The sequence below is a fragment of the Alligator sinensis genome, unplaced genomic scaffold, assembly GCF_000455745.1.
Source record: "Alligator sinensis unplaced genomic scaffold, ASM45574v1 scaffold386_1, whole genome shotgun sequence".
Taxonomy (NCBI): Eukaryota; Metazoa; Chordata; order Crocodylia; family Alligatoridae; genus Alligator; species Alligator sinensis.
The window spans coordinates 2,669,261-2,684,987 of NW_005841996.1; the positions used below are offsets into that span (position 1 = coordinate 2,669,261).

The 15,727-nt window shown below is 41.9% G+C and overlaps 1 protein-coding gene across 1 annotated transcript in view; it reads left to right on the top strand.

The window, feature by feature from the left end:
- Window positions 1-15,727, top strand: part of ANKS6 (ankyrin repeat and sterile alpha motif domain containing 6) — a 69,756-nt gene that overhangs the window by 53,227 nt on the left and 802 nt on the right. The window contains exons 13-16 of the mRNA XM_025201497.1: window positions 1,091-1,207; window positions 5,633-5,700; window positions 12,001-12,117; window positions 13,347-13,443. Coding sequence (XP_025057282.1) covers window positions 1,091-1,207; window positions 5,633-5,700; window positions 12,001-12,117; window positions 13,347-13,443 — 399 coding nt within the window. The remainder of the gene's footprint in view (window positions 1-1,090; window positions 1,208-5,632; window positions 5,701-12,000; window positions 12,118-13,346; window positions 13,444-15,727) is intronic.

The window sequence follows — 15,727 nt, forward strand, 5'->3', positions numbered from 1 at the left end:
TTAATGGAAGAAAGCCATTTAGATTTTAGTTCATGCCATTTTAAAGGGATGGTTTAGGGGTGCACACCTAGAGAAAGAAGATCCCTTTCTCATACACAAAAGGAATCCCCTTGTGTAAAAACTGACCCACAGGTTAACCAGATCCATGGCTGCACCATTGGTGCCATAGTAGTCTGAGCTTCCTCAGCAGTGACATGGGGCATTTGTACATGCCACATTTTTTGCCCTTTCTTGTGCTGCAGTGGCGTGACTGCTTGCATGAGCGGGTTTTCAGGATGCTTTAAAAGTCTTTCTGGTGCATTGAACTGAAACTCCTTGGGCATAGTTTAGTTTGGCTCTCTACAAATTACACAAAGGCACTCAAAGATGTGTAATGAGCTTTTGGTTCATCAGATGGTGCTGCAATTTTTTTATAGCTCATCCCTTTGAATTGCTGCTGCTTTTGAAGTGCTTCCACTTATTATTTTTTGTGCCATGTGCTGGCTCCATGCTCCCACAGCTGCATAGCAGGGCACAGGGTGGGAGGCCCTGGGCTGGGGAAGGCAGTGAAGGACTGTCCTACTTTCCTGTGGTGCCGGCTGGGAACTGGGTTTCATTTGTTCAAAAACCTAGTGCGTGCAAACAATGATGCAACTCGCCAAAGCTTAATTAGTTCAAAAACCTAGTGTGTGAAATACTGATGCATCGCTCCAAAATAAACAAGTTTAAATTTTATAAACCTATTTAATTTAATGAGTATTAAACCCCATGATGTGTACAGGCACCCATAGGTGATAAATAGCCCTCTGCTGGTATTGGAGCCATGCTGCTGCAGGTATCCTTAGCTGCAGTTCCTTACTGTCATTAGCCACAGCCAGGCATTCAGAGGTCCTGTGCCAGTGCCAGAGCTGCATTAATATATTCAGCAACTGGGGAACATACACTTGGAAATTGTGACAAGCAGAATAAAAACAATATAAAGGGCTTATAAACATTTTGCACTTTTCCGTTTCTTCATATTAAAGTAAATAAGGCATTTGATTCACACAGGTTCTTATAATAAAGGAACAACATGCAGTGTGTCTCAAAGACTTTTATGATCTCTTTTCAGGTAACCAATTGGTGGATTACCACAAACATGTCCCTAGTTTGAGAACCACTGACATAGAGAATCATGAAAGAAGAAACAATATCAGAGTAAAAGGATTTTGTGAAAACTTGGAGAAAGGTAATCTTGCTGTATTAATGTTGCATATTATTAGAGAAATTAAACCTGAGTGTAACAGAAGCATTAGGTCTAATGGACAGACCTCTTAGATCTTTTTTTCTCCATGGCAAAATTATGTAATCATGTAATCTATACATTACTGTCAGCTAAAAAGACCCAATGCAAAAGGCAGGCACTGAGCAGAGTGGTAGTATCCCCTCCTATGTCCTACCCTTAATGTTCCTGTTGATCTAGCCCAAAACCACATTCACCTTTTTTGTGACTTCATCACATTGCAGACACATGTTGAGTCTATGATTCACCAGAACTCCAAGATCCTGCTCCACAGAGCTGCCATCCAGTCAGTTGTCGCCCATTTTGTGTTTATGTTTTTGCTTATTCTTCCCTAGGTGTAGCACCTTGCATTTGTCAGCACTGAACTTCATCCTAGTGTCTGTAGCCCAGTTTTCCAATTTTATCTATATCCTTCTGAAACGTCCTCCTGTCCTCAAGTATGTATGCAGCCCTTCCAAGTTTTGTGCCATCTGCATATTTGCTAAGGAAGCTTTCTGTTCTAGCTAGACTGTTCTCAGTGGTGTCAGATGACAGAACAAGGAGCAATGGTCTCAAGTTGCAGCAAGGGAAGTTTAAGTTAGATATTAGGCAGTTTTTTCTTACTAGGAGGGTAGTAAAACACTGGAACAGGTTACCCAGAGAGGTGGTGGAATCTCCATCCTTGGAGGTTTTTAGACAAAGCCCTGGCTGGAACAATCTACTTGGGAATGGTCCTGCTTTGAGCAGGGCGTTGGACTAGATGATCTCCGGATGTCCCTTCCAACCCTAACTTTCTATGATTTTATAAAACAGTGGCTCTCAACCTTTTCAATGTCAAGGCATCCCTCAGAAAATGCCAGCTCTTAGCTTTTGCTTGTATTTTGACTATAGAAAAATTCTAGGGCAATTTTTCTGTTGTAAAGCACTCATAAGGACCACAACAGGCCAGTATGTTTGGCACTGAAAATCTCTGGTTTCCTCTTGTGAATCATATGTAGGTGTGGCACATTTCAAGGGGAAATTCTGCCTAGGGATTTCCCCAAAGGGGGCCTCCTTGCCACCTGCTGCGAGTAGCCTAGGCTCCATGGTAGGCAGCAGGGGCCTGCCCAGGGGCCAGGCCTGCTGTGGCAGGTGTCTGGGAAGCTACAAGGCACTGCACCAAGGTCTGCAGAGCCCTGAGTTGGCTTGTTGCTGGCAGTAGGTACATGCATGCCTCAGAGCAGGTGGCGGGGCAGCTACCAGAGGCTCGATCCTTGTTGTGGCAGTGTGACCCCATCCCCTTTCCCACCATTCACCCCGAGGCACACGTGTACCCACCACCAGCAGTGAGCCAGGCCAGGGGTCCACAGATCTGGGTGCAGCAGTTTGTAGCCTCTTGGCCGCCTGCCACAGCTGGCCCGGGCTCTGGGCAGGCCCCTGCCGCTTGCCATGGAGCCTGAGTTGCTCATAGCAGGTGGTGGGGAGGCTGCAAGCCACTGCACCGAGCCCTGGCCTTGCTTGTTGCTGGTGGTGGGCGTGTGCACGCCTCTGGACAGATGGTGGGGAAGGGGCTGCTGCTGTGCTACCACAATAAGGATAGGGCCCGTCACAGCTCCCCTGCCATTTGCACCTGGCAAGCCAACATCTTGTAAGTTGAGGTGTTTTTAACACTCTGGCCAAAAACTTTGCTGACCCCTATCCTGTATATTCTATTTACGTCTGAAGGCAAAAGGTGTTCACACTGAGCCTCCCAAATGTGTTCCCCATAAGATCTCCAGCCGGAAACTTAGATTACTTAGCTTCTTTGCACACCTAACTGTGCTAATATTGCGCAGCACTTTAAAAAGATCTTGTGGCATCCCAGGGTGTCATGGCATCGTGATTGAGACTCAGTGGTCTAGAGCATTTTGGTTTCAATTAGTATTCTGGACAAAATCACTCTCTTTTAGGAATGACCTTGAGCTCGGGCCTGAAACAGTAGATAATGGACTTTTACATCACACAGTACCTTGCCTGTGTTTCAGCACAACCTTGTTGTTGACAACAGTCCTTCAATAAGAAGATGACAGTTTTCCAAGAAACAGGGAAGTCATCAAAATGTCTGTAGATGACTGAGGAGGCTGATCTAAGATCTGCATTTTTGATTGCAGACATGGCAAATAGTTCTGGGAGGATGGAATAGAGCCTGGTGATGTTGGATCACAGCTCTTTCCATTTATCTCTCTCATCTCTCTGATTCCATATTGAGGTGAGTTTGTTTGAAATGATCAATGCCTTGTCATACATCATGGTGCCATTGGGTGACTCAGTGCTTGCATTTCCCAGATATTGATGTTACTGTTTTATTTCTTTAGATAGGTCTTCAAGGTATCCTTGAATCTCTTGTTTTGCCGTCCTCTAGAGTGGTGCCCATCTGTGAGCTGGGAGAATAGTACCTGTTTAGGGAACCAGTTGTCAGGCATCCTTATGACATGTCGTGTCTAATGGAGCTGGTGCTGTATAAACATGGCTTCAGTGCTAGTGGTGGTTGTTGAGCCAGGACTCTGGCATTTGTTTTTCTGTCCTTCTAGTTGATATGGAGGATTTTTCAAAGATATCACTGATGGTAATGTTCCAAAGCTTTCAGGTGTTTCCAATATGTGATCCAAGTTTCACGCCCATGCAGTAGGGTAGAAATGATAATAGCCTGATAGATGAGAAGTTTGGTTTGGGTCCTGATACCAACTATCATCAAAGACACAATTTCAGAGATGTCAAAAGGCAGCAGTGACAAATTTTATTTGGTGTCGAATATTGTTGTCTGTGTTTACTTTTGGGAAAGCACGCCACCCAGATAGGGGGAATGCTCAACCTTCTCCAAGGATTACCCTCTAAATTGTAATGTGTGGAGGAGCAGATGGTTGTTTTGGGGTGGGCTGGTAAAGGATATTGTTTTTTGTGAAGTTGATAGTGAGTCCAAACATTTTATATACTTCACAGAAACAGTCACAAGTAACCTGGCACTCTTCAATTGAGTGGGCCCACATGATGATTGTCAGCATATTAAAGATCAGTAATGGAGGTGTTGGTTATCTTGGATATTGGAACATAACCAGTTGATGTGAAAGACATTCTGCCTATACCATATGACTCCAGACAGAAGTCTGTCAGCAATGAGATGCAGAGTATCTGTGATGTAAATTGGAAAAGAGTGTTTGTATAATCACAAATCCTTGCTTAACTCCAGTTCTAATAGTGAAGCGGTCCATTTCTGAGTTACTGTTTAGGACAGTTGCTGTAATGTCATTGTGAACAAGTGTGATACTAATAACAAATTTTGGAGGGCATCCAGATCTCATCAGGATCTTCCATAGGTCCTCTCTGTTGATAGAATCAAAGGCTTTAGTTTGGTCAGTGAAGATTATGTAAAGATCTCTGTGTTGCTTGCAGCATTTCTCCTGCAGCTGTTTAACAACAAAGATCATATGTGTTGTAGCTCTGAGTGGTCTGAAACCACACATGAGGACTCAGGTAGCATCTCCTCAGCGAGGAAAGTGAGTCTGTGGAGAATACGGGTGAAGATCTTTCCAGCTAAGGAGAGGAGTGCAATACCATGATAATTATTACAATCCAATCCATCTCCTTCCTTGAGCATGGTAACAATTCTGGCATCTCTCAAGTCACTGGGAATATGTTCTTGTTCCCAAATTTTCATAATGACAATGTGTAGTTGGTGTGAAAACTTTTTTAGACTTAGACTAGATGAGACTTTGATCCAGTGTGGAGAAATAAAGGAGCACTTTGCACAGGCAGGCAGAAGGAAGTTCCTTCTAGCTATCCAGGACTATTTTTATGAACATTGACAACTACTGGTATAGTCTTTCTGACTCATGCTGATCTTTCTCTCTTCTCCTCCTTTTTATCTGCCTTTGTTTCCTATTATCTTCATAAATGAGTTACTTTTCAGGTACTCTCCCTATGTCCTTGGGAATTGAGATTTTCTAGGAATTGGTGCGGTTATTCCTGAGAACTGTAAAATCTCCATCATTTTGCCTCACTTTATGTCCTCATTAAAATAAGTTATTATAATTTTCTGTCAATCAGGGAGGTAGATTCAGGTGAGTTCAAAGGTAGAAGAAAGGAGTCCTGGTCACCCAGACCTACTTTCAGTTTCCATGCTAACACAAGTGGACTTGAAATACAGCTAATGAAGCAGCATTGATTTAACTGAGGTAAGACTAGGTGACTAACTAAGCACTGCACCTATAGTACACATTCAGAATAAAGACAGACTTGTTTTGTACATGAGTGTGTGCCTTGGGTGTTGGCCTTCGTTATCTGTAATTTTCAGCAAGTAATTTGTATCTTTCCGAGAGATTACTGAGATTCAATTGTTTTAAAATGTAATAATAATAATAATAATTATTATTACAGATGAGCTGACTGGAATCCTTAAAAAGTTGTCACTTGAGAAATATCAGCCTATTTTTGAAGAACAGGAGGTAAGATTTTTTAGATGTTTAATTTTTCAATGTTTTAGCACGTAAGTAGACTTCATGCCTGAAACCTGTATTCTGTTACTGGAGTAAAAGCTTAACCTCATGTACTTTTTAGCTGTGGTATTTACATAAAAATTTAGCCCCGATTGCAGAACCATAATTCCAAATCTCAACTTTAATTTGAAAATTCTTCCCAGACTTTCTGGTTGCATAGATTACCTTGAAAATGCAAAGTCAGCGTTAATAGGTTCAGTAACATGTGCGTGGTTGTACAGGCAGCATGAAGCAGCAAACTTGAGAATTATGAGGTGGTATGTTCATCTCTGTTTGTCTTCATGGACTCTGTGATTCCAGGAACGTGGACTGTTTTGTTGGCTTCTAAAGGATTTTTCACCTTCCTTTGAAATGTTGGATACTGGCTGCAGCAAGGGATGGAAGTTTTGACTGGTGGTGCTGTTGGTATTCATGTACAAAGTACAGAGCTCAATAGTAGTTGCCTATAGAGTAAGAAAGAAACTTACTTCTCCTGTAAGTACCTCAGGGAGCAGTCCTACAGCCTTTTATTTAGGAAAATGTACCAAATAGTCAAAATGATCCCTAAAAATCTATTTAACTGAATTTTCAAGATTGATTACATATTTTGGTGCTGCCATTTTTAGATGTAAAACTTAACGGAGCTAAATTTTCAGAGGTAGGGAGTACCTGGATTCTACAAATCATGATCCGAAAACTGAGGCAATCAGAATCTCTGTTTTGATGATGATGTGGACAACTAAGACAGCAGGTAAAGACAGCAAGGTATATCTTTTCAGAAGATGCAAAGCCACTGCATATGCACACCATCCATCAAGGGTGCCATCCCCTGCAGGCATTTCCAGTCATACCACCTAGTGCTGCTAATCCTCATTTCCTGAGGGGTAGGTCAGACTCCTGACCCACTGCCACCTCAGGGCAGGTGCTTTGATCCCATTTGTCAAGGGGAAGTCTACTAAACTCATAATTCCTTTCTCCTGCTCCATCTCTGCTGCCTAGAAGGTGGTTTGAACTATTTAGCTCCCTGCTTACCAGCTGCCCCTTGTTTTCATTGAGGTCAGGTTTACAGGTAGGTTCCAACAAACCTCAGGGCAAAGAACTGCCCCTGGAATATGGTCCTACCTAGTTGGAGAAGCACAGCTGAATCCTTGTGGGAATGTGATCTGAATATGCTAAAGTTCATTATTTTGGCAAGAGCAATTAAAAATCACACATGGAAGATACCTGGCCAGCCTCCACAGCTAAGAATCCACAGAGTGGGCACTGAGTATCAGGTCCATGTAAAACAGATGAATTGCATTGTGACAGGCACAGGTAATCTGCGCCCCCTGCTCTTCCCCCGCAGAGTCTGGTGTCTCTAGTGGCCCGAATAGCCTGTCCATGTTCCCTGACCTCTTTCGTCTCCTATATCTTCCCTCCCGTGACTTTCTGTAAAATATATGTCAAAGGGGAGACTACCTTCAGAAGCAGGGGTGGCCTACTTGGTGCCTATTGCCTCTTCTCCTCTCACCCCAGGGGTATACTCACTCTTTAAGAGAGCCTTGGTTGCCCTAGGGACTAGAATTGTGACTTCTAGCTGCCCCCATAGTCACACGCATGCCTTGCAGATGTCAGTCAGTGTGTAGAGGGGGGCCTCTGGCCCTGACTCCACCCCTGGTTCCTTAAGCCTCAAACTTTGGTTGGGACTTCTGCCTTCCTGGCTTCAGCCCCTTTCCTCTAGGTGGGCCCCCCAGCCCAGGTCCATTGTCCCGGACTTCAGGTTTTGTGTCCCAGCCCTATGTCATCCTCTTGGGTTTCAGGCCTCTGGCCTTAGTCTCCTGTGACAGCCCTTAGGGTCCCTGACCCTGGCTAGGCAGTTCTATACTGGGTGCCTCTCCCTGTGCCTGAAGAAGGGTGCTTGTGCCCAGCAGCTTGCAAAGAACTTTGTTCCAACTACTCAGTTGGTCTAATAAAAGATATCACATCTACCCGAAGATCCTTGTCTGCATACTTCCCCCTTAGCTGTCTTACTTTTACTCTTGCCCTCGCTCTTACTCTTGTGGGTAGCTTGGGTGTCCATGGGCCTTTTTCGTACAGCCAGCTTCCCTGGGGGCTCCTTTCCCTGCAGCATGCAGGGCCAGACTGCCTCTTTTGGCTCAGGCCTTGGTCTTATTTGGCTCAAAGCCCCACCACTTTCCTGTCATGTGGCACTCCAGCCACACAAGAATTTGCCCTTTATTTAGGGCCAGCCTGTGCTCTTGTGCTGCAGCTCCACACAGCCAGCTTAGCCTGCTGCGCTCTTAAAGTACTGTAACAGGAACACCTGGGCTCCCTGTTACAAGCATTTATAAAGGAGCAGAAGATAATATGGATTCCAGGTTCTCCCCAGCAAGCTGCCTTTGTTTCAAATAATTCAGTTCTGTGTTTGCAATGGCAATTGGTCCCAGTATCAAGGCTCTAGTCTCCCATGATGCCACCTCTATGCCAGTTGACCCAGATCTGTCCCTCCTGGATATAGACCTTGCAGACTAGAAAGCTCCAAAGACTGCTTAGTAAGTGAAGTCAGGCTATTCACTTCTTGCATTGCCCCGAGACCTTCAGCTTCAGTGTGTTGTGACCAGTTTCATTGCAGGAAGAAGCCACTTGAGAGGCTTGCACAAGAGAATTGTCATCTCCCTGCTGATGCTTATCTATGGTACCACATCCACTGAGTCAATTTAAAAGAAATTACCTTGTACTTTGTCTCCCAGCAGGAGCCTACATGACCACCCCATACCTGCAAACAAAGCATGCACACAAGAGGTTCCTTTTTATTATTTTCCCCCTCTGTTGCCTTTGTGGTGTTTGCGTGCCAGTCGCATAGTTCTGTTTGCCCCTTGGCTGGACTCTAAAGTTAAAAAGCAACTTTCAGCCATAAAATATTTATTGGCTTTTTTAACACCATGTGTAGCAGGTTAGGTATTACCCCAGCACAGTCTTTATTTTTCTGGGCACTTTTGCCTCCAAGGAAACACTGCAAACACAAATCCTCAAATCAGTAAACAGACATAAACATGGTCTGTAAAAGGGTTAACTCAGTCCTAGGCTTTATCCCAGACCTTGAGAAGGTGACTCCAGCTCTCTGCTGGTCTCCCAGCACCTCTGGAATGAGTTGCCTTATGTGATGCTGATGCTTCCAGCCTTGCAGCCCCTAGTCTCTTCCCAGACCCTGAGAAAAGTGCCTTGGGCTGGTGTTGCAGCACTAGTATAGCACTCCCCCCTCCTTTCCCACCACAGCATCTAGCATCTCTCCCCCCCTCTCTCTCAGCTGCCTTCCCTGGGACTCTTTTAACTTCCTTTATGCCAGCTAGTTATTCTTATTATATGGCCCACTCCTCTTGGGCAGACCTGCAGTCAGGTTTCACTGTCCTCAGCTGATGTCTGCAGCCTGCTACAAGCTCCTGCAAGCCTGCAGCCTGCTACACACCATGTATATAGTTTATTTATTGCCTCTTCTTTCAATTTGTAAATAGGTTATTTTAAATTTTGAACGTTTACACAATTTATTTTGCTTTTTTCAGTGTTGAGTAGTTGTACTTAATGGCGTGCTGTGTTTTGCATGTTGTTTTTATGACCATTCACATATTTACTCTTCCAAGTTACGCTTATAATTTTTGTCCTGCCAGAATCTTCACACTGCCTCTCAGGCCCCTGGCATACATTACACTTAAAGCATGATCAACCAGTTAATCATGTCTTAAGCTGTAACCTGGCCACATGTTAAAGGAATTAATGGCATCATAAAACAAGGAATAAGTCACAAAGTTATTCCACAAGAAATGTGTAATGATAACTGTGGCTGGTTCCTATGATGTCATTAATTGAATGTGTGGCCAGGTACACTCCAGTGGCTGGGAACCTGGATCAAATGACAGGGCTTCCATTTGTGGGAGCACATGGTGCACCTCTGCAGCTCGAAGCCTAGATCAACGAATAGTGCCTCCTACTATGCATGTGTGGTATGGCAGGAAGTGCAATAGTGTAGACTGCGCATCAGATCCCATCACTTCTTTACCTGTACATCTGGCAGGGGCCTCAGTTGTTAAAGTTCAAGGAAAGTTCACGCGACCCAAGGCCAGTGAGCTTCTGTGTTCTGAGCTCTGCTGCCAGATGATGTATCCACTACCATCCTGTAGCTCCTGCAAGTGTAACTGCACATTTTGTGAGGCCTCATGCTCTCAGCCTGGGGTGTTGGGGGAGGCTTTTCATACAGGTCCAGGGAAAGGTCCATTTCTTCAGGTAGAAATTCTGTATTCATTGTTGGTCATTCTTGTTTTAGGGTATCTCAGTATTCTGTACTAGTTATTCTGCTCCAGAATTGCTGGTCAGCAGTTGGGCAGCACCTGGATATTTTCCCTGGTTTTTGCAGTGCCTTTGGAAAAGCTCTTTAGCATCCTATCAGACCAGCTGCTCCTCCTGGCTATGATAGTGAATATCTCCAGTACTAGATCCATGATGGCTTGTGTAGCAACCAGGCAAAGCAGAAAAGTGTCACAGCACCTGCAGTGGTTTTCAGAATGTGGATACTTGTCTTCCCTTGGCATCCCCAGGACTGGAAGTACAAGTTGGCCACTGTCTGAATCCTAGATGGTGCCTGGTTCCTTTTGAGCAAGGGTCAGGAGATAATTCTTGTGAATTCTTGTGATAATTCTTGAGAATTTAGTGCATTAATATGCAGAGCCTAAGGGCTGCTACAATATGAGGGCTGGATGGTAAAAGCTGTGAGTCACAGTTGCACTTTGACATCCTTGGGGGTGGGGGTGGGGTGTCAAAAAATAAAAACACAGACATACTGGGGGAGGGAAAGGAGCCCGTCAACACAAGACTTTTACTGGGGTGCTGCCTAATTAGCTCCGCAGTAAACATCTCAGCGTCTATGCGTGTGGCCCTATTAGGCTGCAGGAATCTAATAAACTCCACAGCAGGATAGTACTTTTACATATAAGTACTATCCTGCTGCGGAGTTTTTTACTCCGTAGCAACACACGTGTAGATGCTGATGGGCTGGCTGGGGCACAAAGGTGCTTCAGTTGACAGGAGCTTCCTGCTGGCTAGCCCCACACTGAAGCTCCCTCGTGCCCCAGCCAGCCCCTCCACGGTATGTTGAGCTAGGCAGGAGCAGCTCCCTGACGACTGAGGCTGCTCTGACTTAGCTCAGTGTGCTTGCAGTCCCAGGTGCACGTTCAAGTGGTGCTCCTGGGAGCAATAAACTCTGGTGCAATAGGCAGTGGAGTTTATTGTGTTACATTAAATATGCAAGTGTATATGCACCTACTGTGTATTAAGGACAAAAAGATGCCTCGTAATATCTGCAGATCTGCAAACACTTAAGTCTGGTTACTTATGTTTACACACGCAAGTAATCCCAGTGAATATGACTAGTCATGTGCATAAAGGTCAGTATGTATTATGAGGGTTGATGCCCAAAAATGTAAGTATAAAAATTGTTATAATCATATGCGAGTCTCTAAAGGAAAAGGTAAGGAATATATTTAGCAATACAAGAATCGTATGGCATTTTGAGTTCATTAAACTTTTTTTTCCCTTATAATTTAAACTTGTTTTTCCCCCTCAGGAAATCAGTTTTTTTAACTGAATGAAAACCTGTTCTATGCAAATATTGAGGAATGAGGCAAAAGAATAGGAAAAATGGCATAGCATCAAGGGTTTAGATAAAAATCATAGAAGGAAGCACAGAGAGAATATTAGAAATCTGTAAGCAATGTACGTGAAAATAAGATCAGTATGAAAAATGGAAAAAAGCCTGTTTTTATCACATGTTTATGAATACGTCATTGAACTGTGGAACAATAGAAATTGATTTGTGGATAAGGCCTAACTGATTACAGAGAAAGCAATGGAAATAGCTGCTCACAAAATGTCAAATTGGCAAGGCAAACAAAAAGAAGTTGAGAAAAAAAATTTCATCTCGGGTTCATCCATCACTACTATTTGCAACAAAAGCAGGTATAAAAATACCAGACAAATATTTTTTTTATATTGATTGTGTCTAATTTAATTGTTTAAAAAAATGCAACTACAGAGATATTATTTTGGTAAATTACATAAGTGAATTACTGACAGGAGATTTTAAACTCAAAAACAATCAAAATAGTGTAAGTGTGCTGTTTGGTAATAGTCTATTGTTTGTTAAATGTTTGTGCGTGTTTATGTAATTAAAGATATATTACACATGTGGCAGAGAGCCAGTGTCTACCAAGGTAAATATATTTCTATTTCTTTATTCAACAGGTAGATATGGAAGCCTTCCTCACACTTACTGATGGTGATTTGAAAGAACTGGGCATTAAGACTGATGGATCCAGGCAGCAAATCTTGGCAGCTATTTCCGAATTGAATGCAGGAAAGGTACCATCTGAAATAAGACACATGATGAGCTGGTTTAGGATTTTTTTATAAAGCAAATCCAAATATAGGACATAAAAAATTGATAGAATTATGAGAGAGAGGTTTGATATATTTTATTAGTTGTAAAAGATACCTCCACCAGTAATATTTTTTGTCTTTTTCAATAACTTCTTCTTTATTCAGTACAGTATTGTAAAATTATTCACTTTGCTCATTCATCCACTAATAAAAAAAAGAAGTTACTGGTGAGCAAAATATTGCTTATATAACAGCTATATGGACTTCAACTGTTATCATGGCAAAGAAATCCATCTTGTAAATGTAAAGCTCTACCTTTTTCTTTTGCTATCTTTGGAAGCAAAAGGATAATATTGTTTTGCTACAGTTGGAAGTCCGTGGCATTCTGCATAGTCCTTATAGTCGTGTCAGTTTATTTTGTATTTGCAATTGAAATAAGTAAAGCAGAAGAAAGAGAATGCATCAAGAGATGGCATGTTGAGGCATTCCCGCAGCTAAGCTGTGTGGCTCTTCTCAAGCCCTATACACAATGCACACTTACGGTGCCCCTCAAAAGTGTAGCATTTGGAGGGGTAAGAGGTATACCTTTCAAAACCCAATTTTGTTTGATACTCTCTATTTTCCTCCTGGTCAGAGTAGAGAAAACCATAAACCCAGGAAAAGCCCAATGAAAAACTGTGGACAGTATTTGAAAAATTATATATAAACTTAAATGTATCATACATGAACCAGCTATCCTGATGAGAAGGAGATTGATTTTAGTGGATGAATGAAGAGAAACTGAAGGACCTTGACGGGAAATGGGCTATTTACATTTCAAGTCCTTGGAATTTAAAGTTCAAAGTAAAACCCAACCCCCTTCCAGCTGACAACTAATTCTAAAAGGTTTCAAGGCAATGAGGTCAGGCACCCAGCACCGTGGTGGGGCTCTTTGTGGCAAAGCAAGGAAAAAGAATAGGGTTTCCTGCCCCTAATTTCCATTAAATCTAAGTTTCATCTCCAAAAATTAGAACATTTAAATGCAAATGTAAATTTATATTGTTGTATGTCTGAAGCAGCTTTTTTAGTTAGGTACAATACATTTTGAATCTGATTAATTTCCTTTCAAGATCAGACACACAGGTTTTTGTATGTGTGTTTTACCCTTTCAAATACATTATTGATTTTACAGAAGATAAGAATGCCTTTCTATTTTTGTGTTTCCTCTAAAGGGACGTGAGAGACAGATTTTACAAGAAACTATACACAACTTCCATTCTTCCTTTGAGAGTAGTGTTAGTAACACCAGACCTCCTGGCAATTCTCAGTGTAAGTATTACTTGAACTCAAATTCAATATTTGACTACGTTTTCTTAAGTCAGGACAGTATAGACAGACAAGCTAGTAAATAATTTGTGAGTTAAAGATTCCTACCTGTCTGTGTCTTTTGATACTTTAAGAGTAAAAAGTCACAAATTTGTAAGATTTTTATAGGGGTATATATTGAGCCATGTTGGTCTAAGGACATAGGCAGACAAGGTTCTTTGGATAAATCTGATATCTTTTATTAGACCAACTCAGATTTACTCAAAGAACCTTGTCTGCCTAGGATTTTTATATATGATTTACTTTGCTTAAAAAAGGAAGAGTATGCTTATGGGTTTCCAATACTCTCACACACGCACACAACTCCTTCAGAACATTTGAAATTGCAATATGCAGTACATATTTGGGGATAGATAACAACAGTATCAAAACCCAATCTGAGAGGCTGTTTGCTATATACTTACTTGTTAGAAATATTTGGTGAACGGAGTTACTTCACCTTTTATCATAATCAAGTGGCTGTGTGCAGGGGGTCTTTACATTGGTATTTCAAATCTTCCATCTTTCTTTGAATGCAAAGTTTTCATTTAACAGGCATCCTGTGGAAGATTTGGGTGTACCTGAGGATTGTTTGAAGCAGTTATTTTACTTGCTATAGGAGATCATCAATCCTGTGATTTTGCGAAGTGCTGTCCCAAGGTTCTTTAGTTAGCTTTGGTGACAATTTATCCAGAATCAAAAACATGCATTAACTTGCACCCTCATCATTAACAATTCAGAATATTGGACCAGCCTGTAGGGGTTTGAAGAAGATTGGCTGCTTAAATTCTAGGAAAATGGCGGAATAATATGTCTCCATCAACACCTTAAACCCCATTGGAGAACCCTAAAAGCAGGGCGAGGATAGTGGTGTGGAGAAAATATGAAAATTAAGTATGATACCTCAGAAGAAGTGTGTTTTCAGGTCAGCAGTGTGAGTAGTTCTCTTGGCCTGTCGGTGAGGACATGACTCTTGAAACAAGAAATGCTGACAAGGCTGAAGGAAGTCAGTTGACTACTAAAGACAATATTGTCTGAATTAAAGGCATGGAGGACCAGCTTGTTCCTCAAGCTTCCTACTGTCAAAGAGGAATTGAGTGATGTGGAGGATAGAAACACTGGGCTTGGAACCTGCATTGGGAGAAACAACAGAAGAAAAGAGATGGAGCTGCATTACTGCATAAGTTTGCTGGAGCTGGAAAGAGAGCTGAAACCTGGAATGCATCACATGGAAGACAGCGGGGAGGAGTGGGGGAGAAAACCAAGAGTTAAAATGATGCCTAAAAAAGGAGAAGCTGTAAAGCCATAGTTGCTATTTACAAATCTTGCTTAAAGAGTTTAATATAAGGTTGGAGCTGAAGATAAAAATGGAGTGCATAGGGCTCTATTGACCATGTCTAGGGCTGTTGTTAAACCCAAAGATTTCACTGTGAAGTTTCATAGTAATCATAAAGAATGTGATTCTGGAAACCAGCGAGAGAATATCCAAGGTTTGTGCTCCCAGGCCACATGCGTCAGTTTTCTGATCTTACTGTAAAAAGGCTGTGATGGGTGAAGGACATTAAAGCAACAAGAGAAACTATACCCTTGTCACTTGGGATAGCGATCTGTAGGCAAGAAAGATCTTATGTATTAGCAACTTTTAGAGAATGGTTGAAAAGGATAGTGAAAACCGTGAAAAGGAGGGTGAGATACGCACTCTGAAGAAAGGACCATTATTAATCTAAGTGGAGATGAAAAAGAGGAGCATTTAGTACCTCAAGATGAACCAGAAAGAATTTAAATGAACAGGAGCAGCTGAAAAGTAAATATAATTCTTTCAGTAACTGACATACAGAGATCCTGGTTTTCTCTGATTTAAAAAATCCCCAATTTCAGAATAAAGTAACGCCAAATCCACATTTTTCCATGATTAAAATGAAACACCACTATATGTAGATATATATATATAGATATATTAGTGGTGTTTCATTTTATTCATAGAAAAATGTGGATTTGGGGTTGTTTTCTTTATGTCCAAAAATTGGGGATTTTTTTTTTATCAGAGAAAGCCAGGATCCCTGCTTACACATATACATATACATATACATCACAAAATAAATAAATCTCAAAAAAATTTTTTTTGCAGTCTTTTAGTTGGTCTGATAAAAGGTATCATCTCTGAACCAAGAGTTCTAGAGTTTTGCATTTCTTTTTGTCTCAGACCAACATGGCTACCAAATAACATCTGTTGCCAAAAACACTCTCT